Source organism: Anas platyrhynchos, chromosome 2 (genome assembly GCF_047663525.1).
Source record: "Anas platyrhynchos isolate ZD024472 breed Pekin duck chromosome 2, IASCAAS_PekinDuck_T2T, whole genome shotgun sequence".
In the NCBI taxonomy this organism is placed as follows: domain Eukaryota; kingdom Metazoa; phylum Chordata; class Aves; order Anseriformes; family Anatidae; genus Anas; species Anas platyrhynchos.
In genome coordinates this window covers 72,775,821-72,801,162 of record NC_092588.1, presented here as the reverse complement: position 1 = coordinate 72,801,162, position 25,342 = coordinate 72,775,821, and the positions used below count along the sequence as shown (strand labels likewise).

The 25,342-nt window shown below is 41.1% G+C and overlaps 1 protein-coding gene across 14 annotated transcripts in view; it reads left to right on the top strand.

Moving 5' to 3' along the window:
• The window catches only part of IKZF1 (IKAROS family zinc finger 1), a 71,305-nt gene that overhangs the window by 29,011 nt on the left and 16,952 nt on the right, over positions 1–25,342 (top strand). For 8 of the 14 annotated variants that reach the window (XM_005022736.6, XM_005022738.6, XM_027451765.3 and 5 more), the window contains 2 exons: positions 19,802–19,861; positions 22,012–22,272. The exons of 3 other annotated variants lie outside the window; for them this stretch is intronic. In XM_005022736.6, the coding sequence (XP_005022793.1) occupies positions 19,802–19,861; positions 22,012–22,272 (321 nt within the window). The remainder of the gene's footprint in view (positions 1–19,801; positions 19,862–22,011; positions 22,273–25,342) is intronic. 3 more of the 14 variants (XM_072034926.1, XM_005022739.6, XM_072034927.1) reach the window with 1 other exon arrangement.

The window sequence follows — 25,342 nt, the reverse complement described above, 5'->3', positions numbered from 1 at the left end:
AGTAGTGCCTAGTTCTTCTATTCACTGGGGACATGTTTCTCAAAAAACACTCTTAGGTGTCTAAGTTATAGGCATAAGATCCCAAGAAGGTGTCTAATCTATCCTTCCACCATCAGCCATAGGAGCACCACAGGCACCAAATGGGATTTTTGGAAGTAACACCTGCTCCTTTGATGTCAATTAAATTTCAACTGTAACATGCCAAAATTCATATCTAAAAGTGGAATTAAGAATCCCATTGAAGATTTGTAGAGGATTAGTAAATGCAGAGGTAACACAGAATTACTGCCAGTTTAAAACCAGAAGAAGGCTGCTCCAGAAATGAAAGTAAAACTCCATGTTTTGCTCTTTGGTTTTCACCTTCCATTTCCCCTGTTTCCCCTCTCCTGAAGATAGTCCGAAAGTATCTAATTTGGGAATTTTAATAAATATAACAAAGGTGGAGAAACAGCTGAATGAGTTGACTTCCACTGTTCCAAGCTACAAATTAGAGTTTGATGTTAGAAAGAAAAATAAAATAAAAATTAGAAAAAGAAAAAAAGAAAGTACCAAGTACCCCCTGTACTAAAGAGTAAGGAGAACTTTCACATAAGCCTGTTTTTGTTTTGGTTTGTTTTTTTACCCTGGAAATGTAACTTCTGAGGAAGAAGTAACTCTCACCAGAGTTTTCAGTAACTTCTAGATTATTTTATAGAACAACGTAAGAACTTGCTTGCTTTCTGACCCCTCCTATAAAAAAAATAAATAAATAAAAAATGAGAGGTCTAAAAGGGATTGTTTAGTCCTTCATATAACACAGCATCTGCACATGATTTTAACCCTCCCTGCTGATTAAGTAATGTAACAGAAATGATTAGTGCAAAGGAAAGGTGGGTTTTAACTAGTGGGTTGGTGTCACTTCCAGCTTGTTTTGCAATTAATAGAAGAGGAAATATTCATTCTCCATATTTCATCACTTAAAAGCATCCTGTATTTGTAAGAAGCTGTGATCAGCCAACATCCCCACTATGGATTTGAACTTCCCAAATCTTTGGTGGGTTTTGTGTTTTTTTGTTTTTTTTTTGTTTGGTTGGTTTTTTTTGTTTGTTTGTTTTTTGTCTGAGCTGAGAGCTTTGTGTTGTGATTTTTAATGACGGCTTAGGGTGTTTTGGGGAGGAGATCAGTCCCTTCTCATTCACAGTACTGTGCACCTCAGCATTACATGGACTGAGTTCTGAGCCTATTTTTTCCTGCTCTGAATATGTGTTGCAACGCTCGGAAGTGGTGGCAGTGGTTGGTGTTGAAGTGGGATGGTTTCACTAGCACTGAAATGGCTCCTGCCGGCTAGGGAACCCTGCCATTTCTGCCCCCCTCATGCTGCATCTGTGTTTTGGAGATATCTTCCCAGGTCTTTCCATATGAGAATTTCTTTTCAGGGGAGACCAACACATGCACACATGCACATAAAGAACTTGCCACAAAAAAAATTGATTAGCCGTACTGTGGGGTCAGTGGGACAGACTGAGACCTGCTGCTCGCCTTTTGTGCCAAGATTCACAAATGGAAAGAAACACCTAGGTGGCCAAGGAAAGTGTCAAATTGTCCGTGATCCCTCCCAACCCACCAGTGGGCTGGATTTACAGTTTGGGCTGTGAATTTCACTGTTTCTTCTGAGCAAACCACCCAGTTGCTCCCCCTGCTTCCCTGCTCATTGTCTTGCCAGTATGGAAGTGCTCAGCACTGGTTTCCCCTGGCTGAAGCCATGAGCAAAGAGCTGAAAATATCCCCTCAACATCAAAATGACTTTGCTACAGAGGCACCATCCTTTTTGAATTACGACTACTCAGTTTTCCTTCCAGAGCCCAAATAATTCTGTAACTGACACCTCACATTGCTGAAAGCTGGAGGGGAGGTAGGGAAGTCCTGTGGGCCAGCATGCTTGCTGGGACTTTGTCCTACTGCAGGTGTGGATCTACGACAATTTATCTAGAAGTCATTTAGGAACTAGACTTTTCTGGCAAGAGGTTGAGCTTCCTTCCCATTTGTCCACATAACGGCAAGTAGAAATAAAAATGAGAAATGATAATGTGCTAGCGGAAAACTTCAGTGGCTTTGGAGCCTAACACGTGCAAAAGACAAGGAATGAGTAATGGTAATGAGGCATTACCTCTGGTAGCAACACATTTGTTTAATCTTACCCTGTGTTGCTAGTAGATCCTAGTAGAATTGGTATGCTATCATGGGCTTATTGCAGTGTTAAGTGGATTTTTTTTCTCCCTGCAAAACAGTCTTGAGAAGTCTCATATTGTTTGTTCTGTAATTACACATTAATGAGTCTGTACATTTGCTATACACTGTAACCATTGCTAATAAGCTCTTTTCCTCTGTGCTGTGAGAGACTGATTTATACAATACACGATTTAGCCCTTTGTGTTAAAGAGACAGTGCAAAAATATTTTTCATTCCTACAATTTTTTTGTAATTCATTGCTTCTTTCATAATCCCTTTGTAGTTTGAAATTACCGTGTATTTTCCAGCCAAAGGGAGGCATTTATTCCACTTTCTCTCTTTTACACATGAAAGGGCATGCACACATGTATGTACAAAGATTTGTCTGTCTGCACTCATAATTTTGTGCCCGCAAAGCCAAATTCTCCTGTGTGTATGTGTGTGTGTAAAAAACTGAGAGAGCACACGTACACAAAAGAGCATTTCTCCTGAAAGCTGAGCTTTTCATTCTTTTTACAGGGGAAATGAAAAAAACTATCAAACATACACTCTGAAAAAAAAAATAAATGCATGTAACAAAAAAAGAGGAATATGTTAGTTCCTACTAACTCGTCTGTATCCCTGTAAGAAACCCAAGTGTAAATTCCACTCGGGAAGTGGGCAGCAGCTGAGGAAGATACATTTGTACCCATTGTGGCTTTTGCAGTCTCTATAGAGCCTAGGAGCCTCTCTACTGTGAGGTGGATGTTTTGGGCCACCAAGAAGTTAATGAAGAAAGGAGGAGCTGGGAAGAGGAGAGGGAGAGCCGTGCTCCATCTTCATCCTTTCTCTCCGCTCCTCGCCTTGCAGGTGGTGCCCTGCAGAGCATGTGCACAACACGGCTGAGCCCAGTGAGGTTAAGATGAAGGAGGTGGCTTTTCATCTTTCCATACTGTGCTCCTGGCTCGGCAGGTGAAGGCATACATAGGCTCTTGGGATTGTCTCCTTGCAGCACAGGAGATCATGACAGGAGGCTGGCAGCCGCCCTGTCATGCTGGTGCTCACAAGGGGACACGCAGTGGGAAGCAACCAAAGGCTCCAGCGTCCTGGGAGAGAGTTTCCTGCAGGTAACATTGCTCCAAGAAAGGGAGGGCTCCTCATCTCTCCTGAGAAGAGGCCAAGGAGTTTCCTGGCCTTCCTCTCTGAGGAAAAGGCAAAGTACAGAGCCCTGTCCCCATAAACCCCCTCAAGCCCTGCAAGCTCTCCTGATGTGAATAGTCATTCACCAGCTCAGTCACCTCTGGTTGGCATCAGTTTAAGCGCTGTTCATTCACTTGTTAAGATATTTTATTCACTTAATTTCCACCAGTGTCCATCAGATGGAGTCTGTAATGGAGAGTGAGGACTAAGCTGATGAAGTGGTTTCCTCAGAAGATTCTTTTACAGTCCTAAATTTAGCTTTGCACAGTGAAGCTTTGGGAGACATTTGGTCCTCAAAACAGAAGGATAGACTGACATGTTGAAACAATTACATGGAAAAAGCTGATAGAGTATCTCTTATCTCTTGTTTGAGATACAGCTTTCCACTAAAAGCTGATGCATGCCTAACTCGATAACTTTCTTAGAGATATTTCAGTAGCTAATTGAGCAAATGAGTATGAAAGAACGATTAAAAGAACAACTGTAACTGATGTAGTGATGGACCCTTCCATCCCAGAAAGCAAGTGATGTTCAGGGAATCTCCTTATGCACGTTTTGGGGAGAATATGACCCCTCCTCACAAGGACTAGGCTGGTTGAGCAAAATGCAGCCTCCAGCCTACCTCAGTGAGGACTGCTGTTTGCCATACAATGTTTGTTGTTTTTTCACCCCTCTCTTTTACCCTCAGTGAGACAGAGCACAGATAGTTATGTTACTTGCATACTTCCTGAGAACACAGTGATCCACATGTTCTGGGCTGTGGGTTGCGTTTTTCATGTTCGGGCCTGGGATGGGAGTTCATCAGATAGCAACGTGGAGCTCTAGCAAGTAGCACATTTGCATCAGCAGAAACAAATTTCACAAGACTTGCTGGGAAGGTTTGCCGCAGCATACCACGGTCCTGTGCTGCTAACAGCCACTGTGCATTCATTCGATAAAAAGATGACAACAGAAAATGAAACTTTTAACGTTCTCTTCTACAAGCACTCAAGAAGCATGTCACCCTGGAGGCATGAGCCCATGGCTCACATCAGCTCTTCTGGGACTCAATGGAACCTTTCAGTAAAGGGAACATGCAGCTGTGGATGAGGCCAGCTGCATGTGTCCTGGTGGCCAGGAGAGTTCTCAGTACTGCTGAGACAAGGGGCAACCAAATGAACTGGTCGGTCCAATATTTTGTTTCTGCTTGCTGACCAGTTTACCAGTTAATGACTTATTTTCTAAAGGCCAAGCCTGCACACTTGCCTGGCAGTGACCTGGTTTAGCCTGTATGACCCAATAAGCCATCTTATAATTTCAGATGTATGTGTTCACAGGCGGTGAAGTTTGCAGGATTAAGTTTGCTTTCTGGACCTCACACTGTACTCCACAGTGCAGCACAGACAGAACACAGATATCAAAGTATGCTTTAGCTAATAAGAAATAACAGCTTCTCTAGAGGTGCAAAGCACCTCTCACTCAAAGGTGAACAGGTTTTTCACCTTTTCCATTTGCCTCACTCTTAGTCTGGCCACACAGTCTGGGTGTTAGCATGAAATTTAGGTGCATTGTGAAACCTGGACTGAGTAGTATTGGAGCAGTCTCTCAGCTTGGCAGCAACAAGTAGTTGCAATATGGTAGTCTATGGGAAAGATGGAGGTTTCCTAGTGTGTAGTAGTACATTAGGTGATTTTTCACATGCCTAAACAGCCTAGGATTTTTATTTTATTGACACCAAACATGGGAATGAACTTAGAGACACAGCTTTAGAGAGAAACTAGTCACTGTGTGAGTAGTGGTATCAGAATGATCAAATTCTGTGTAAATTATATTCAGCAAGAATATAATTTTGAGTCTTACCAGTTCTTAGGTTTTGAGTTCAGTGTTGTTTCCTTAAACACACAGACACACACACACACACATATATACACACATACATTTACATGCTTGCAGAGTCAGAACTGCAGAGTTTTGCCTGTCTAAAAACCATCCTTATTTGGCACTTTAATAGGCTCCGTCACCAGCAGATAAATGTGGCTGCATGAAATATACAGGTGCACAGCAGAAAACTTGTAACAGATACTCTTAGAAGCTTTTGTGTTTGGTAAAAAATGCAGAACAATGTGTGTTCTTTTGAAATATTTGGAAAGACTTTTAAGCATAAACTGAGCAGGTGCTTTCAAAAGAGGCAGAGTCCTCCAAGTAAAGGGCACTTACACTGTCTAGGACATGCAACCAAAAGCAGAGAGTAAGTTTGACAAAACTCTGCCTGCTAGATACTTTCAAATAACTCTAAATGCTGAGAGGGCAAGAAATGCCAAGGCTGATAGTCTGAGTAGATCACAAACACTTACAGCAGGCAAAATTTTGAACACTTGCTGAATGACTGGCACCAATTTTCACAGCACAGATCTTATTCTAATTGTGTATAATTGCTTGTCCTGTGTTCACATTAGCTGGAAAAAATCACTCTTATTTTTTATCCAAGAAAAGGGAACAGGGGATGAATTAAGCTTTGAGTGTTTCTACTGGTATTTCTCTGATTGTTTTGCTTTTATCTATGAATTTGCGTTGTAACATAGGGTTTCTAGAAAAGGAATCAGTGCTATGCTTCTCTAGACACTGCACAAACACAAACAGCATGCCCCAAAGAGCTTGCAACAATCTAGTTAAGGCTATCATCAGTGATTAATTAAGTCTCCTATTTCCTAGGAGCAGGACACAATAAAATATAATAAACTGTGCTGTAGAATATATAACATAAAGAGTATTCTGGAGACCACAGGGCAAATTTGTTTGTTTTTGTTAGTTGCAGAAAAATAGTTTAGTGTCTTCTTCCAGTGTGCAGTGGAATTGGTTTGGCATAAAGTGTTCAAAGTACTCAGATTCATTTTAACAATGTCTCCTTAACCTGGAAAGTGAGATCAAAAAGTATAAACAGGTAAATATAAATAAATTAAGGATTTTGTGATGTTACACGAGGGCAAAAAATATATATTGGCAGCAAGTGATTAGATTGTTTTGGAAATCATGAAATCATTAATTTCCTGACTCCTGACTGATCTAGAACTTAGTGCAGAAGAACAACATACAACATCACTTGAACTTCTGGAAAAAAAGGGGGGGTGATTTCCAGCTCTGTGTCTGATTTGTATGGGCAAGAGCCTATGGCAGGGCAGTGAATGGAATTGCAGTCTAATGCTGATGTGAGAGGAGAGTGAATGAGGCCGATTCTGTAGGATGAGCAGGTGAAGGTAAATCTTGGATATATGCCCAAACTGTCTTAACTTTCAGGGGTTCAAATCCATACTCTTATCCAGGCTTTTCTTTTTGCTGAGATACTTCTGAAGATCTTTTGCATTACAGAAGAATACTCCAGCAGTTTGTTTTTGGAATGAGATTTCACACCTCGTAACTGAAGATGTATGAGAAGCACTACAAATCTGAACTGGAGATGACACAGTTTTCAGTATTTAGTCATTTCCTACAATAAAGGCCCAGGCTGAGCCCCTCTCATTTCTTTTCTCAAGCCACTCGTATCTTCTGCCATGCTGGTTGCAGGGTAGTGGGAAATTTTAAACTGTTCTGGATATTTTAAACAGCTTGCACCATTTTTTTCCTGAAGTAGACTTTGGGACTTTCACATCTCTCTCTGAACAGAGAGATAGCATAGGAACAGCCAGCTGAGGAAAGTTACAGTTCCTTACCTGCTCCTGTATCAATAGTCTAGGGAAGAAAAACCCTGCTTTTTGACCTGGAGCAATCCCAGGTAAGAGGATCTCCAGTTTTTTATAGATATAACCAAGGTTTATTAGGCTGGACAATAAAAAGCTTCCTACTGAAGTGTAATTCTGTGGGACATGTCACAGATTATCAGTGCATTTTCGCAATACCTAAGTGGTACAGCCTGTCTAGCTACCCCTGCTGTCTGTCCTGTGGTCGGTCCCTAGTTGCCTCCCGCGGGACACATGCCAGGAGGGTGACTGGTGCGTGGACAGATTTCAGACTCACGTGTTAGGACACTTGTAAGGCATGTACCCAGATATAGGAATCACTCCAGACAGTAATATAACTTTTGTGTTTCACCATTATTAAAAAAAAAAAAAAAAGTCGCATCGCCATTAAAAAAGAGTTGAAAAATGTCCAGATAGGGAAGTAAGGGCACATGATGGATTAAGTGCCTTTCCCATGGCCACACAGGAAGTCTGTGGCTGAGCTAGGAATTAAACCTAGATTTCCTGAGTCTCAATCCAGTGCCCTGTCCATCTTTGAGGACATACTATTTTGTTTCTTATCACATTTTCTGTAGGCTGAAGCAGAAACTTGCTGCTTGTGAGGAAGGTAATTATTAAAGGTACTATTTATATTCAATGAGAAACTGAGAATAGTTCTGGACCAAGTATTGCCCATTTCTGTTGCTACTTAATGTTCTCTTTTTTCCAAGTTTACATCAGCATAAAAATCCCCTTGTGGTATTGCTCCTTAACCAAGCAAACTGCTCATGCCTTTCCTTATGGCTAGAACTGCAGTAGAAGCTAATGCTTAGTTGTTTCCCACTGTCCTGATTTAACAGTTAGTAGCATTATGACTGTCCTGACAGGAAAATAATCATGCTTCTCCCTCTTTCACTTGCCGCTTCTCATCCAAAATCAAACAGAAAAATTGCATCCATTTGCTGTGGAAAACATCCATAGCTACGTTCTCTCACAGTACTCTTTTGACTTGGCAGGGTCTTGATTCTTGCACAGCTGCATGACTGATTTTTGTCTTTGGAAATGCCGAACTAAATCAAGAGTAAAGATCTCCACTGAAGTTAAAACCAGACTAAAGCCAGGAGCAGTCAGGTCATGGCCATCACACCCAAAATACGCATCAGCCCTTCCCTGTAACAGATAAGACAAGGCAGGCAAAACCTTCACAATGCTCGTACTTCTCTCCCATAACATCTCAGGAAATGCTGCCATTCTTCAGAAGCTAACTCCTTCATACACAGTTAAATTCCTCTCTTCTCTTTCCTGCACATCCCAAAATATATTAATGTTAGCTGAGGAACTCAATACTGATTGAGTGGCCCAGAATGTATTTCCTAATTCACAGATAAACAGTAGGGAAAATATCAGAGCCTGCTGGTGCTCTCTGTGCAAGAGTGTTTCAAAGAAAGTGAAGCCTCACTAATACCCATTTCTTATCACCTCCTGACAGCCTCCTTTGTGGGGGAATAGCCACAAATGGTTTTGAACGAGCTCTTCCAACAGGGTAGCTTTCACGCAGCGATGAACAAATAATTATACCGCAGTACACCTTTGTGTAACACTCCTGTCTTCATTTACATACAGGATTTCACCACTATCTTCCTGAGAAACTACAAAATTCAGTTAGCCGCCGGATAACATAAAGAGTGGAGCTTGACTCAAAAGGGATGCGTAACTATAAGGGCTGTGATATTTATAGAGGGTCATTTCTCAAGTTTTACTTTTTACTCAGCCCTTTATCAGACTAATTCTCACTGAAAAAGCACTGAGAGTGAGGGAGTGTATAAAGCTTGGTCCTGCTCTGTTCTTAAAGAGGTTCACATTCTGCTTTGTGACTCTTTTGCCTGCAAATGGAGAAGAGAAAATTCTTCATGTGAATTTTAAACGCATTCTGCTCCAGACGAGTTTCATTCTGAAGCAGCAGGACAGAACGGCACATGCTCTCAGTGGAAGGACTTCCTAAGCTGTCTGCTCCATCCACTGGCAATCGGGCAGGATTGCCCGGTTAGGCAATTCATACTCTTCTTTAGCTAATTTCCTTCTGTACTATTCCATCACTCTGTCCTGTGTGGCTACCCTCAGCAAATAAGACCATTGCCTAATCAAGCACGCTCACCCTGAAGCATCCTGAGACGCTCATGTTTGATTTACCTCTTTTCTTCCTTAGAAGGATTTGATCCTTCTAAGGAAGGATCTGCCTGCTTTATATGAAGGCAAGGAGGGGTTTCTAGGTTAAGGGTTGGTGCAGCCTTGCTGCACAGAGAGTAGCGCACTTCAGTAACTGTCTTAAAGTAGGTGGAAAGGGGAATACAGGTCAAGTGAGTGAAAGTCAGATGGGAGTAGTAATCTAGAAGATTGCTGGAGAGGCAGAAAAAGCTAAGCCTATGTATTTTATTATTTATTTATTTTCTGCTAAGCCACCAAGTATAATTCCTGGTCTGTGCTTCCCTTTCTGTCACTTCTCCATAATTCTTAGCATTTCAGTTGGGCTGCTGTCTCTCGGCTGCTTCCTCTTTTCCTGCTTTCCTATATTTCATTATTTGCACTTCTTCCTCTTCAAGCTCTTTTACAACAGAGCAAGGAGGATGTGGAAACCCAGTTACAATATGACACACAAACTGCAGTGTCACAATTGCAGCTATTTGGTTTCACCTCCGGGAGTGTGCAGAAGCAGGTCAGGGTGGAGAGGGAGGAGTGGGGGCCAAGGGAAAGAAGGGAAAGATCTATAAATAGGCAAGAGAAATGACAGAAAGTCATGAGGCTGCTGGCTCAGGAACTTGGGATAATGGCTTTCCATATAGTTTAAGATAATCCCAAACTGAATAATCACCATTTCCTTGAATGAAAGAAGAGATGGCAGTCTGTCCCAGTTTAAGGGTCTCCCATGATACTGCTGCAATAGAAAAGTTAAAGTCCTGATGTGTGAACTTTGGTGTGGAGTAAGAAACAAAAGCTTAGCAGACCTCTAGGCCTCTTGTGTGCAGAACTCATAGCCTTGCCCTTTCAACAACAAAAATAACAGAACCCCACAGGAAAAAAATCATATTAGTACCTGTACATGTATGTGTGAAATAAGGCTTTGGAAGAGGCCATGGGTGAGAATGAGGAGGTGCTGTAGCTCTCTTGAGACATCACGCAACTGGGAAAATATCCCCTCAGTCTTTGCTCCAGCTACTTCCTAGGGCAACCATCAATCAGAAGTATGTATTTCTTCTTTGTTTTTATTTATTTGTTTATTTATTCTGGAATTTTCTAGAAGCCTTTCAGCTTGGTTGTTATGATTTTGCATCGTAGCAACTGGTGTAGGACTTGCTCCAAACTTCTAGGCCATGACAGATGCTAGGGAGATAAACAACTGTGGGTTGGGAGGAAATGGGTAATATGTCCAGACTGCTCAGTGTGTTTGTGGAAGGAGTTAGAGGAACAGCAGATAGAGGTTTCCTGTTAAGCCGGACAAGGGGGAAGCTGTGATGTTTCTCATCTATGGCTGCGATTGGACTCAAGTTCAACAGCATTCTTAGTGTGGGTTTCTTATTTCTCCACCCCCCATGAAAAGCTCAGGTTGTCTTAAAAGTCTAAATACTACTATAAGTCAAGGAGACTTGAACTTCCAAATAATTTAGATACTTCCAAATTGCTCCCCACTGCTGCACAGTTGCTTGCACTCTGTAGGGTGCTGTGGTAGAATAGGGGTTTGATGGCCTCCTTCTGCTGCAGATTAGGAAGCAAGGCCTGAGCCAGCTCTGGAGCTCTGAAACCAGGATATGTCAATACATGTCCCTTTTGTTAACTACTTCTTCATTGATCAACTTAGAGGTCACGGCAAAGAGTTTGTGAGAGGCTAACACATGCCTGCCTGCACATGCATGCTAAACAGAGGGTGGTCTGGTTTTCAGAGGTGACTAGGTGCCCAGAATTTAGATATGGAACTTGAGATAGTGGTCTTACTTCTCAGTGAACAGTGTTTTCCAGGCTGATCTGTGTCTTCTGATAATCTCATTTTGTTAGTGCCTGAATTCAGAGAGCTTCAAAGCATTAGTTGCTCTTGTAAAAATCTGTTGTTGATAGGCAAATGTTTATTTTTGTTTGTTTGTTTTGTTTTGTAAAAAAAAAAAAAAAAAAAAAAAAAAAAAAAAGTAGGTGTATTGAAATGAGTGGAAGAGTTTGGAGAAATCCAAGCAACATTTAAATCATAATAGGTTACTCTGTACTACAGCCAGAAGTGAAGGCCTTGATGAAAGAATTCTGTGGTCTGCTATGTAGGTTTCACCTGACCATAGTAGGCTGTTTGGAGCTATTTTTGAAAATGTAGTGTAAAAGTGGTTCTACTGAAGACCATTTAATTCAACAACTATTATTTTGTAAGCCTTTTCCCTTGAAGCTCTGCCAGCAACATGTTGGCTTAGATGCTTTGCTGATCTATCCATGTGAAGAAAACGGTTGCATTTTGATGTAAGATACTGACACTCAGTATGGTGATTGTTTCTGACTGTTTGAAGATTGTGATCTTGACTGTGTTTCCAGCGAGTTTCAAATGTCAGATTACTCGTTCGAGAGAACAGAAAATATTTTTAAAACATTTTTTCTACATTCATCAGCCTTAAGCATTGCTAAAGATTTGTTCAGGGTTTGAGGAAGCTGGGCCACATGGCCTTTCTCATCTGGAGGCATGATAATACCTGCACCCAACCTCAGCTTGGAGCACCCTTCTGTGGCATGATTTCCTTCTGATTTTGGAAATACCCATCAGGACAGGAATAGGGACTCCTCTAAGTTCAGTAGTTTCAAATGGCAGCTGAGGTGCACTTGGAGATGAGAGCTAGAAAGTTGCCACAAGCTTGGCCCACTTTGAGTCTGATTTCCTTCCTGAACCATTTTTAGGGCAGAGCAGCCTCACTAAACTCCTCATGGCTTACTTATGGCCTCAGTGAAATTAGAAGAGTTTCACAGGACTTTTTGCCATCTGTGAGCATTAATTACGTATCTCCACCACTAATGCCTTCAGTGGAATTATGGGCACTTGCCATGAATGAAGTTATGCCCCCCTGTATCTAAATGCTGTAGTTGTGAGAATTCCTTCTGATCTCATTTGCATGTGTATTTTTTTTTCTTTTTCTTTTTTTTTTTTCCAAGAAACTGGGATTTTTGGAAAAATCTGTCCTTGTTTTTGAGTCAGTTGTTACAGAAAGCTATTGAAATTTAGGTTTTCCTCTTAGCACTGTGTTCAGAGACCCCAGGAAACAGTATACAACATTGCAATTGTTGGATGTCTCACAAAAGGGAAAATTATGTCAAGGATAACTTATCACAGTGCTAATGTGCATAAGGTTGGATTCTGTGCAGAGAAGGAAGGCAAGGAGGCTGTTTTTGCTGAGGTAAAAGCAACTAAACAGCAGACATCAAAAATGGCCAAGGAAATGAGGAAAGACAAGAAATCTTTCAAAAAAAATTGGACTGAACAGAGTCTGCAGACTTCCAGAATGATCCAGATATGTCAGCTCTTCAGAGTCTCCCCACATCATTGGGAGTTCCTTACCAGTCAGCATGGAGGACTGATTGCCTGGAGGGGACTCACCACAGATCCAGTGACAAAGCATTCACTGTAATATGTGATGAGAAAGAGTCAATTTCGTCCTGACATTTTTCTCCTCAACATCTATCTGGTGTGATTCACCATTAGATATTCATATAACTTCTTTCATTAGATATTCAGATAACTTCTTTAGGATTTCTATAGAACAGTTCCTGCTTCTTCCCCAGATGTAGACTAGGATTTTATTTCAGTGGATTGATGAGTGATCAGGTAAACAGCAGTCTACATTGCAAAACCCTCTGGCAATATTTCTACAAGAAAAGAAAAAACAGCATCAAATAAATACTTCTAGAAAAATAACTGAGCTCTCAGGAGCAGCAGGTCTAAAGTAGGCCACCTCAGTATTACCTTCTTTTTAGAGTCATGATCATCTGCTTTACTACTGGATTGTGATTACTACATTTAATCTTCTTTAATCTAGAATAAAATACTAGTATCCCTGCTTTTTTCACTTTCTGGTGAGGGAGGGAGATACAGAGGAACCTGTTATGGAATTTATTTTGACAGTTGATCATTCAATAAAATTGTCATAAAATTTGTCTCAAGTGCTGAAATGGCAAGATTCTTCTCCATTTCAACCTCAGACCTCTTCTCAAAAGAGGAGACTGACAATGCACAGCATTGGCAGAGCACCCATAGGCACCTCCCCAAACCTAAACACAGCTGCTTGGTCTAATTTTAGATCTACTAACCCTTTGACAGCTGAGGAACTATCAACACTTGGTAAAATAGTGCTCAGGGCATCATCATGGTACTTAAATAGTCCCTGGTAAAAGTCCCTGTGTCTGTCTCTCTGGCCGAGAAGGCATAGCATAAATGTTCAAATGGATGGATTTACAGGGCCAGATCCCGAGCCAGTGTGGATCTGTGCCACTCCAGAGACAGCATGAAAGATTGTAGATTCAGTTCACTGAGCTAGAGCATGAAAAGGGGAAGGTTTGCAAGGGCTAGTTTTGCATGTAGGGCAAGGCAAATGTAGGTGCTCTGAAGCAATATACAAAACAGTTCTCCTTCCCCATCCCTGTGCACCCGCACACCACACCAGCTGTACAGCAAGCCCATGAGCTGTGTCCTTCCATTACTACCACAGATCCAAGGACAGACACCTCTTTGCTTCTAAGCAGTAGCTTTCTTCTGCAGGGTAGCAACTGCCATCTTCATCTGGTATAGGTCTGACCAATATCCTCTGTACACGTTCAGGTTTCAAAAAGTTTTCTCTTGCTTGGACAGGCTTAAAATTCCCCCTCTGACTGGTGTTCACAACACTTGTACATAACTGACCCCATACTTTGATCCCTGTATTTCTGCATTTAAGCCCTGTGCTTTGGCTAGGGATCCACACAGTAACACCCGGCTTTGTAGCACAGTAAGGATGAATTCCAGTGATGACCGCATGGCTTCATGTAAGACTCTAACCATCTGAAAGGAGTTTCTTCTGTCTCCTTGTTGAATCTTGTCTTAGCCACTCCTCCAAAATGCTGTTATTTGCAGGTGCACACTCTGCATGAGCTATAAGGGGCCTGTGATTGCCAAACTCTTTGTTTTCACCTTCTCCCACTCTACCACGTGCAACTTCCATCAGCTAGAGTTTTGTTGCATTAGTTGAGGGCAGGTTAACACTCATTAATATTACAAAAACATGCCTTGTGGAAGGATTAGAGAAGGGGGATACCTTGCAAATACTAAATTATCAAATGTCTTTGGCTTTGCTTCCCCTGGACGACTGCTGCTGTGTTGGGAAGAGCGCAAGCTGCAATGTTTATAGGGTTTCTGGTGAATGCAGCCTTTGACAGTGCCAGACTCAGCACATAAGCATGAGTTTCCGCACAAATATACCCATGTGAGCCAGGAATATTTTCATATAAGGCAGTGTTTTTACCTCACTGTTGTGTATAGCTACTTGAGGTTACTTGGCTTTTTAAAAATTTCTTGCTAAATGCCCTTTTGCTACTTCCTCATCTTTTAATGCCCACATAAAAAAGTCTGATGGAAGCAGAAGACATAAAGTTCTTGAGGATGAGAAGCTCTGTTCTTGCCGTAATTTGTCGGCAAACCTTTCTCTCCAGTTTGAAAATCTTCCCAGCTTACTTCTCAAAACAGAAAAGTGTCAAGAAATTCTGTTACCAGCAAGCCTCTAGCAGGTTCCTTAGCTTCTCTATCACGCGGCCAGCAAAAGACAAGGAGCAGTCCCTGTAGAGGAAGCATGGGTTACACTATGTGTGGAACTTGAGAAATAGGTTTAGCATGTCTTTTCTTGATAATGCTCTTTCTCTCTTAACTTTATTTCACTGGTAATTCAGATGAACACCAAGCAGCCAGGTAGTTGTAACCAGTTCTTTGAAAAAACAGCTTGAAGCCAGTACAAAATGTACCAGCGAGTAGCATGATAAAGACGATGAATATGAACTAGATCGGAGCCTTGGACTGGTTACAGATCATTTCCTGCTGAAACACCAGTTCACTTTCAAAAGCAGCTAGCTTCAAGTGTGTGAGTAGATTTCAGGATCATTACTTGAATCTGCCTTCAACCTCTCCATCTTTGCTGGTACGTTAGAGGATTCCCATAGGTAACCAACTGGCGATTACTGTGAGTCTGCACCGCGGAGCAAAAGTTGCTTCTTTGTGAACCTAGAGAGGAAAGATTTGTCAGTTATTTTGTTTGCTTGCTTGCATTCCTTTCAGCTCCAGAGTACTGGGTCGATCTGCTTGCTGTGCTGCTGCAGCCGAGCCACAGAGGCAGACGGGCATGTGCATGGGTGCTGGCATGGGCAGGCTGGGAGCCTCCCACCATGCAGCCCTGAGAGGAAAATGGCCGCGGCAGGCATGAGGTGGGTGGAGCGCCTCACGCTGGTTGTCCTGAAGGAGATAGCTTATCTGAGGGCGCCTGTCTTTCTGGAATAATATACGTTTGATTGAAAGCCAAAATTAGAGTAGGGGAGAAATAGGCTGCCGGCAGCAGATTGGCACTTGGTGTCAAAGGAGGGGCAGCTCTGACCCCGCCAGGGCAAACTTCTTATCCGCTGTGCCCAGTCTGCCGTGCCTACAGGTGTGCCCCAGCAGTTCATGCTGTTACACTTCTTTCTGTTATTTTTGTTTCTCTTTAAAAATCCAGCTGAGAGCTTCTCATTAAAAAAGCCATAATTTTTATCTGTCTCCCCCTCGCAGCCTGTGGTAAAGAACGCGGCGCGCTCAAGCAAAGCGATAAGGTGCCTGCAATGCCGTATTGCTGGGCTTCCTCACCGGCCTTGGGCGTTCGCCTCCCTCTGTCTTAGTGGTCTCATGTCTCATGACACCACAAATGCTCGATCCTTTTTTAATGGACACCCTGCAACATGAGACATGTGCAACATGGGCTGCATGCAGCCTGTTTTATTTACTGATTAGTTTCTTCTTGTACATAGCAATTACGTGGCATCGTAGGCTCGAACCTTTTAGGCTTTTCTGAGCTGGTTTCTCATGTGCAGGTACCACAAATAAAACTGGGCGGTGCAGTGCCCTATGTACAAAGGATTGGGCAAAACAGTCATTTCTAACAGCACCTGGATATATCCCCTTTTCCTGAAGTTGAATATCTAGTTACTTATGATCAGTCCCAGCTATTCTGTGTCTTCTGAATTTCATTGAAGAAGGGCTGAGACCATTACATAGCTCATTGTGATTGCTCTGCTCAGGCCTTTCGTTGTCATTTTATACAGCTACATGATTCTTCGTGTCACTTCAGAAGCTCATCAGGGAAAGATACTATTAATGGAAACACAATTTAAGTTAAAGAATCTGTCTTTTTGGTTGTCAAGCCTAGCTAGTAAGAACTGAATCCTTAAATATTCTGAGGACAAACAACCTGCTTGTGTGTCTTGTATTTCTGAGAATGGCACCCTCCACCTGCAGAGCCTTTCGGTTGTGAGAACGGAACTGATGCCACAGAAAATGACCATGATGTGAAAAGAAAAGGGGAAGGTTTGGATTTCAGGTCATAGCTACATACTAGGGTTTGGTGCTCCGAAACAAAGCAGAGTAGCTGTTATGCCTTATAGTAGAAATAACAGGTGGAATTGCTTGCAATATTCTTTTATATCTATATTTTGCATTTATGTAAACAGGAAGAGATCCTGGTTGCTTTGCTGACACATTGGTGTATTGGGGTGGTTTATTTTGGTTTAATAGGCTTTTTTAAACTTATTATACCTTTTTAGCAACATTTTTTATAATTTGCTAGCAAGGATGGTGTTAAAGGTTTTCTCCTTCTCACCATAACATTGCTAATCCACTGTTCAAATCAACCGAATATTGTTGCAGCTTCACCTTTCTACTGCTTGAATAGCTGTGGTGCCTTCATGCAAAACTCTTGCTGGACTTTAAAGCTACCGTGAAGCATCAACTAACATCAACAAAATACTTCTGACTTGTCTTGGAATAAAAAATGAACCATTCAAACAAAAAATTACATGCACCTAAATTATTTGAAACAACTTGAAGATGCATTTTCTCTGCTATTGGCTGCAAAGTATGTGAAGGACATTGTATGGACTAATGTCATAACCAAAAATTAGATTATCATGGTTATTTTTAAAGAAAGGCTAAAGGACAACTTCTTCAAGGCATTTATATGCCACAGGATGCAGTTAAGTACTTAGCTGGGATAAAAGTACTAAAGATACTTAAATCCCATTAAAAATAAAAGGGAGTTCAGTACCTTTATTTTTCATATGCCCCAGAAACTTCAGTATGATCTATTTTATTTTTATTTTTTTGTTACTCCCTGAATTCCTTTGATAGCCAGGTATTATGTTTTTTTTTTCTTTAAAAATCCCAGCTGAGAAGAATATAAACTGGGATGTAAATGACCCCTTTAAAGGGGGATTTTGGCCCAGGTGCTTAAAACTCGTCTCACAAAACTTTGCAAGTCTTTTACATCTGGGAGGGAGTCTTGTAACTACAAGAGAAGGTAAAATGTCAGTCAGCTGGAAACAAATCATTAGTCCTTCACATGCCTTATCCCTAGTTGCCTGCTACTCTGTCCTTTAAAAGCTGCCCTCCAAACCTTCCTGTTTCTTGGGAAGTCAAATTGGTTTCTCCTTTCTCCTTGCTACCAGACTCTTTCACACATTGCAAAACGCCCCCCTTCCCTCTTGACATTGCTCAGCTCTTTCCAGGGAAGCGTGACTCTGTCTCCTTGCCCTCTTCCATGCCCACCCAAGTGTCTCAGCCTGAGTCCTCTGCAGAGCCCATTAAGCTGCCCTTCCCCAGAAAAAGGTGCCTGGAACTGGAAAGGGAGATTAATCGTATTGTCACTCCTCTTCCCCTTGATACGTCTTTTTTTTTTTTGTTCCATTTCCAAGGACTTCTGCATAAACCACATTTAATCACACAATGCAGGACATTCTTTGTAACATAAAGTTCAAATGTTCTTCAGAAAGTCCCACATGAAGCTCCCAAGAGACACCAGAGAGTGCAAGAGACCCACCCAATGCCCAGCTTTTGGGTTGCTTTTCCACAATATGGATGGGTAAAAAGGCAGGTGAGGGCAGACCTGTCAGTTCAGTGACACTGCAGTGATACTCTACGCTCGTTGCACAAAAAAAAGTGTTTGTATTAAACTCTCCTGAATTGCACCAGTGTGTACAAAAAGAATAAAACACAGAACCTTCTAAGGTAATCTCCAACAAAATTTACGTAGATTAATTGATAAGTAATACCTTAATGGTGTTAGCAGAGCCAATGAGAAATTATATTACCATGATTTATTGTAGAGCTAATTAGTGTCTGCATGTATGTGTAGATAGTCATGAATGTGCCAGAAATGATTTCTACAAAGACTATATTGAGTAACTGTTTGAGAAACCTGTACAAATGCTGAATGTGCATCTGAAAATATCTGATTCCTAGTTATTTGTCACATTATCAGTGCCCCAGAAATGATTCTGCCCATGATAACAAGGGAGAGACAGAACCTCTCTCACAAAAGAAATAATTTTTGTTTTCGTTTGGTTTGGTTTGGTTTCAGTCTAAGTCTCCAGACAAAGCTGTGCAGCCTGTTTTCCCATTTCTCAGTCAGGCTTGACAAAAATCCTGAGTGTTTCTGCTGGAGTGCTTTCTCTCTCCCATTCCATCTCCTGCATTGGTGGAGCTTTTGTCAATAATTCTCCTTTGAAGAAACAAGTTTGTAAAATGTGCTGCCAAAACAAGTGCAACTGTAGGGACATCCTGTATGCCAGGTCTAGTCTGCACAGATTACTGTGCTGCACAGTGTAGCTGTGCTGCTCCCGGGGCACTGCTGCAAGAGAGCTTCAGCGAGGTTTGATTGGATCAATATCTCTCTGTCACTGTCAAGTAATGACCTGTATCAGTGTGCTCTGGGGCATGTTAATTTGCACTTGGCACTCATAATATGCAATGTATAGTGTATATGTGCAGCTACTTTTCTGTAGATACAATGAGAGGAAAAGCCTCAGAAATACAAACAAACAAATATACCACCACCTAATAATACATATATAATCCAACTCCCTCTTCTTCCATTACATAAGAACATCAGGTGTGAGAAAACAAAAACAATACAATTTAACTTTTTACAACTGTGGTGACTAGAAAGAAGCACATATAAGAGATCTCTGGCATACAAAGAGGGCGTGATGGGAAAAAAAAAGAAATAATCCTGAGAGGAAGCTCGCATTGTAGGGGCCTGTGGTTCCTTTGGGGACCAGGAGAAGACTGGTTTAGTTGCTCTGCTCCTGTGTTGACCCTTTCCAGACACTTCAGCCAAAATTCCTCTTAACTTCAGCAGAAGTTAACCTGTGAGCAAGGGGAATGCCCAGGAAAGGTTATGCTTTTAGAAAACATGATAAAACTTGTTGGATACTTTGGAAAATGTGGCATTTTTACAAACCAGAGTTGTTTTAGGCAGATCAGAATTCCCCTGCTTGCTGCCCTAATGCTGCTCCTGCTTTGTCCTGAACTACCTGTGTTACTTCTGTGCTGATAGCTCTGTCTTTCTCCTAGGTATTTCTCGTATAGCAATAATGCCATCTTCTTTTACATTTACTGCTAGCAGTACCACAAACCAGCATCCTGTTTGCCTTCTTTGTTGCAGCTGCATATGGGGCAGAAGGCTTTAGGGACTTTCATGCAATAATTCCCAAATCTTTTTCCCGTAAGTATACTGCAAATTCAGCTTACTACAGAGAGCATTTCCATCAAGTTCCTACTTTTATGATATTTTGTGTGTCATTTCACTTCTCAGTAATGTACATTTGTCTGCATGTGCTATCAAAGGGCTTAAGGAGTCTGATTTTTTTGATTTGTTCATATATGTTCTGTTTTAACTTAACATAAAGCCTACTTCAAAAGTCACCTTCTCCAAATTCCTGGCAGGCAAGGCATCTGTAATTATATTTATACACAAATTATTATGTACATGTTTGCATACTAATTATTAATCTTAAAAGAATTGGTGTATGATTTATGAAAAATCTGTCATATCCTTAAGGTGAATAGTTCTATTGCTTCTGCTCACTACAGCGAAAACATCATTATGGGGTAGTATTCTATTAATTTGGTGGAATACTACAGACCGCTTCTGATTAGCCACTTATGCTGTCATTGTACAACGTTGTTTTGTCAATGATTTTTTATTTTATTATGTACCTCTAAATTATTGCCCTTTTTAGAACATAAGTTTTAAAGGACATCCTTCTATTTAGGGTATGCACATTCTATCTGGCATATGATTTCTACTCAAAATGCAGTATTTGAAAAAAAAAAAAAAAAAAATTCAAATGCCTACAATGGCAGACATTATAAAAGGTGTCCAGTCAAGCAGTGCTCAGAAATGTGCACACTTTTATTCCCAGCATGTTCCCTGATAGGACTTTGATTCAGGTACTATTGTCAGTCACTTCCATGCAATCCAACTGGAAGACCTGGGCGGCTGCAGGATGTAACAGAGGACAGTTTGGCAAACATTACATTTTCCAATAAATCTCAAGATCTTTCAACCTTTGATGTAATCAGTGCCCATGTCTTAGTTATGTCATTGCTACAACAACACTTATGAATAAAGCTACCATATAACTACTGCTGTACAAAAGACAAAGACCTGGTTCTTTATGGGGTGAAATAGACCCCTTATGTACTCAGCTAGCCACTACAGCAAATGCTTTCCTTTTTGGAGGTTCAGTGAAGGATGTTTTTTTTTTACTAAAAGGAAAGTAAGATTTGGGGCAATGAACTGCTCTTTTGGAGCTTAACGAAGAACTGTTTTTCCACTGAAATCATCAGATCAAAAAACAAGGAATTAACTGTAAAGATGGTTTATTTTACACAAGAGATAACACAGTCCTGCAGTGAGAAGAGGAACAAATAACACCATTAACTGATCTAAATCTTGGCCCTTTTCTGTAAGATTTAGGTTTGAGTCTTGACTGTGTTTATATCAGATAAAGTTTACCAACCTATGTGCTATCACATGTAGTCAGGCTATGCCAAATTTACACTTGCCTTTTTCTTCTAGTTGTAACCAATTGTCACTTATGGAATTCTAATACAAAGGAGTTGTCCAATAAAGTCAAAACAGTTCTCCCACCCATCTTTGTTGATTTGGCTGTTTTTTCAGAGCAACTGATGGCTGTAGCTGATTCTCTCCTTTTACTTTGTGACACTAATCTTGCTATCCTAAAACACAATTATCACGCCTATAATTTCCTATAATGCCAATCCTTGCCCTTAAAGTCCTTTCATCGTTTTGCACTCTAATTTATTTATCAGTATTTGTACTCTTTCCTCAGTGTGAACATTGTCCTTGCTTACCCTATAGAAACCTACAAAGCAAGTATTTGAATTTAGCACAGCCCTCAGGACCTTCCTGCCAAATGGATTATGTTGCATTTTCGATTCATTTTCATCCATTGTCTTTGATATGTTACATATTTTCACAATTGTTTGGGACAATTCCATGAGATGTGGATTCGTTATAAATTTAATTCCAATTAGCCTGAATTGTCAAAATGAATATTACAAATGCAAAAATCTCAAAGTGACCTAGGAACAGACTTGTAATGTTATTTGGGTTCCCAGATCCCCGGATGTCTTGTATTTGTCTTACTGATGATACTCATTGTTCATTGCTCCATGTGTTGCAAATTCATCACATGGCACATAGAAATGTAGTCATGTTTGTAGCTGTTGTTATTCAGGTATATTGTACATTCTGTGTAGAAGTTATCTCCTTTGATGTGACTGTTTCTTGGCCACTATATTTGTTCTGTAACAAAACTGAGTGGCATCCTCTATTGTTTTTTTCAGCCGGTAATATTAAAATAGAGACTCAGAGTGATGAAGAGAATGGGCGTGCCTGTGAAATGAATGGGGAAGAATGTGCGGAGGATTTACGAATGCTTGATACCTCGGGAGAGAAAATGAATGGCTCACACAATGGCCCAGGCAGCAAGGCTATGTCAGGAGTTGGAGGCATTCGACTTCCTAACGGAAAGCTAAAATGTGATATCTGTGGGATAATTTGCATCGGTCCCAATGTGCTCATGGTTCACAAACGAAGCCACACTGGTAAGGCCTGGCATAGTTTTTCCTTTAGTTGTCAAGAATTGGCCACATATTAGAAACTAAGATTTTTTCTTTGAGTATCATGCACGTTTCCTCTTGTAAGATAATGCAGCATCGGTGGGCATTTGGAACTTGGTTATTTTGTTATTGCATTCTGGACAGCACAGAGACCGAGATTTCTTCTTGATAGAAGTCCATCTATTGGGTTAGAATTGGAAAACAGTAACAACAAAACAAACAAACAAACAAACAAACAAACAAACAAAACCACTAACCAAGATTTGTCAGCAGAACAGAAAATGGGCATAATTTCATTTATTCAATTTTACAGTTGTACAGTATGCTGATACCAAAATTGATGTCTGAAGGACAGCTTCTTTGGTTTGAAGCTATATGAAAAAATTCAAGATTTTTTTTTTAATGAAATAATTCTTGTTTAATTTCTAAGAATTGCTGAAAAATATTGTGAACAACTCTGAAATTGACACAGTTCTGATGTTTCCAATAATGCAGCAAAGTTCATTATGGATAGGTGATTATGAAAGTGATTGGCAAAATGAATAAGTAGAATAAAGTTTTAAGTGAACTACACTGGCAGTCTTAGGGAAAAATGAGTTAATTTTCTGTCAAACTTTTCATGAAGTAAAAGCAAGTATTGTCACTGGTCAGATCTGGACTAAAAGGTCTCCATTGGGACACTAAAATAGACATGTAAAGAGGTTGTGCTCTGCAGTGATAGCTTTCCATTATCAAAGTGCTGTGAATCTTGCTTAAATTTTCCAATTCTAAATAGTCTCAAAGATTGCAAAAAATGAAGAGGCTGAAACAAATGAAGACGAAAAGACCAGGGTGAGTCTCAGCTTACCTGATATAAGCTATATAAAAACAAGGCTTCCAATCTAAACTGTAAGGTCTTCTGTAGACAAAGGAGACGAGCTAAACTGTACTGTTGTGCTGCTCAAGTTACTTTGAAAACAAATAATTATTTATTCAGCAGTTTTGCATGCTTAGATTCCACTGAAATAGTTGAGCAAACAGATATTTTCTTCCTCCACATCTCCCCTAAACGTGCTTAAATGGTTTCCCCAGAATTGCTAAGGAATGAGATTAGCAAAGAGCCTTCAGAGTTTGGTGGAGAGGATTCTTGAGGAACCCTGAAGCCCCCCAGTGATGATGTCTGCAATTTTACCTATGACTGCTCAAGATCTCAAAGTGTGCTGTCCCTGGGTTAACGTGGATTAGCCATGTTCAGAAGCAATCCACAGGTAGCAGTGCTGTGTTTGCCTGCTTCACAGTACTCTGCAGTTCAGTGTGATGAATCCTTCAGCCAGGGAAGAGGAGATACATATCTTTATTGGAAAAGCCACAATTTGTTCCTAGAAGGGAGGCTGCAATGCACTTCCTAGATACAACAGAATGCTATCTTAGCATTGAATTTTAGCAGGATCCTTCAAAAGCTGATAAATGTCCCCAGATTAAGGAAAATAGCTAAGAAAAACAAGATGAGCAGTGCAAAATCAGTAAAAACAAAAAATCACAAGCTCTCTAGTCACAAGAGAAGAAAGAGAAAAAATTGTGTATGGAAAACGACTTGGACCTAAGGCCTTTACAAGAGGCCCATGGGTTTAAGGAAGTTTAGTAGCACTTGAAATAAAATGCTGCAACTTAAAATGCATTCAGAGGCAGGCTTTGCGTTTGATTAAGGAGGCTGCTGCTTTATTAACTCTAAGTTGAGGAGGAACAGAAGGAGCTACTGTTCGATTCAGTGCAGTTAAAATACTAAGTCAATTAATAACTTGATAAAAAAGATGACAAAATGAGAAAGAGAAACAGAGAAATAGTAGACATGTTTATGTGCAGACACGTGCACGTGGAAATGGGAGTGAGAACAAAGCAACCCAACTACAGCTGTGCTTGTTCCAGTATTAGAAAAAAAAAAAAAAAAAAAAAAAGAGAGAGAGAGAGAGAGAAGAAAGTGGCTTAACCATGTGAATTTGTCCAGAATTCATCTTGTAGAGATGAATTGTTTGCATGGCCCAGTCCTTCACGGTGGATTATGGCCATGGTGAGCACCTCTGAAAATCGCAGGGTGGTGGCAGCAGAGCAGCCACAGCCGTGGCTAACACATCGCCTGCTGCAGCTGAGAAGGAGCTATTTTGGGTTCCCAAAGATCAGAAACGGTGTTTACACCAAGGCTGAATGGCCTCCGTGGGGACACGCCTGGCTTTTGTGGGGCTGTGGGCAGAGTAGCGTTCGTTTCCAGCACGCCAGTTAGCATCCGGGCGGCCGTGCCACACCAGCCATGCCTTGGTGGGGGGAACTCTGCTGCGACTCCCCCTCTGCCAGCCTCTCCAAAGGCTCCATCCTTGCATCCTAGGGAAGACTTAAGCTTCCACAGAACTGTACTGGGCAGAGCAGTCGGTTCCAAACACCCCCAGGCACTGCTTCGCAAGCCCTGTCAGCCTGTAGGTGCAGGGCCTACACGATTTCTTGGCCCCTTGTGGTGCCCATCCCATGACAACAGAGTCCTCTCTTTAGTCAGGGAACACAGCTAAAGCCTCTTGAGCTGTACGTGGCTCAACAGAACCTCCTCCTGTTATCAGTAATAAAACTGAAGGCTATCAAGTCGAATCCCTGTATCTTTCCATGGAAATAAAGCCTTTGCTTTCTGTCCTGTCTCGCCCCCAAGCCCAATTGCAAGCAGACCTTGTAGGGGAGCTGTGCGCTTTCAGGGACTGGAGGTACCAGGGGCTCAGAGCTGGTAGTCAAAAGGGATGTCACAGGGAGATAGTGGTGACTGCTTTTCCTTTCAGTTGTGCTGTGAAAATTAAAGTAGAAATGGGGTATACAATTACAGACATTTAACTGACTGTGCCGACGCCCGTTTCAATACATGCCTGATGAAGGAATAAGCCTCGCAAATGAATTACTTTGCTGCTAATTCATGTAAAACCTGCATATGCAGTGAGGTTTCCTTAAATAAATATTTGATAGGTGAACAAAACTCTAGCACACTGAACTGCCAAAATAAAATGACTGCCTGACCTGATAAAAGCCATAATTACTTTTAATG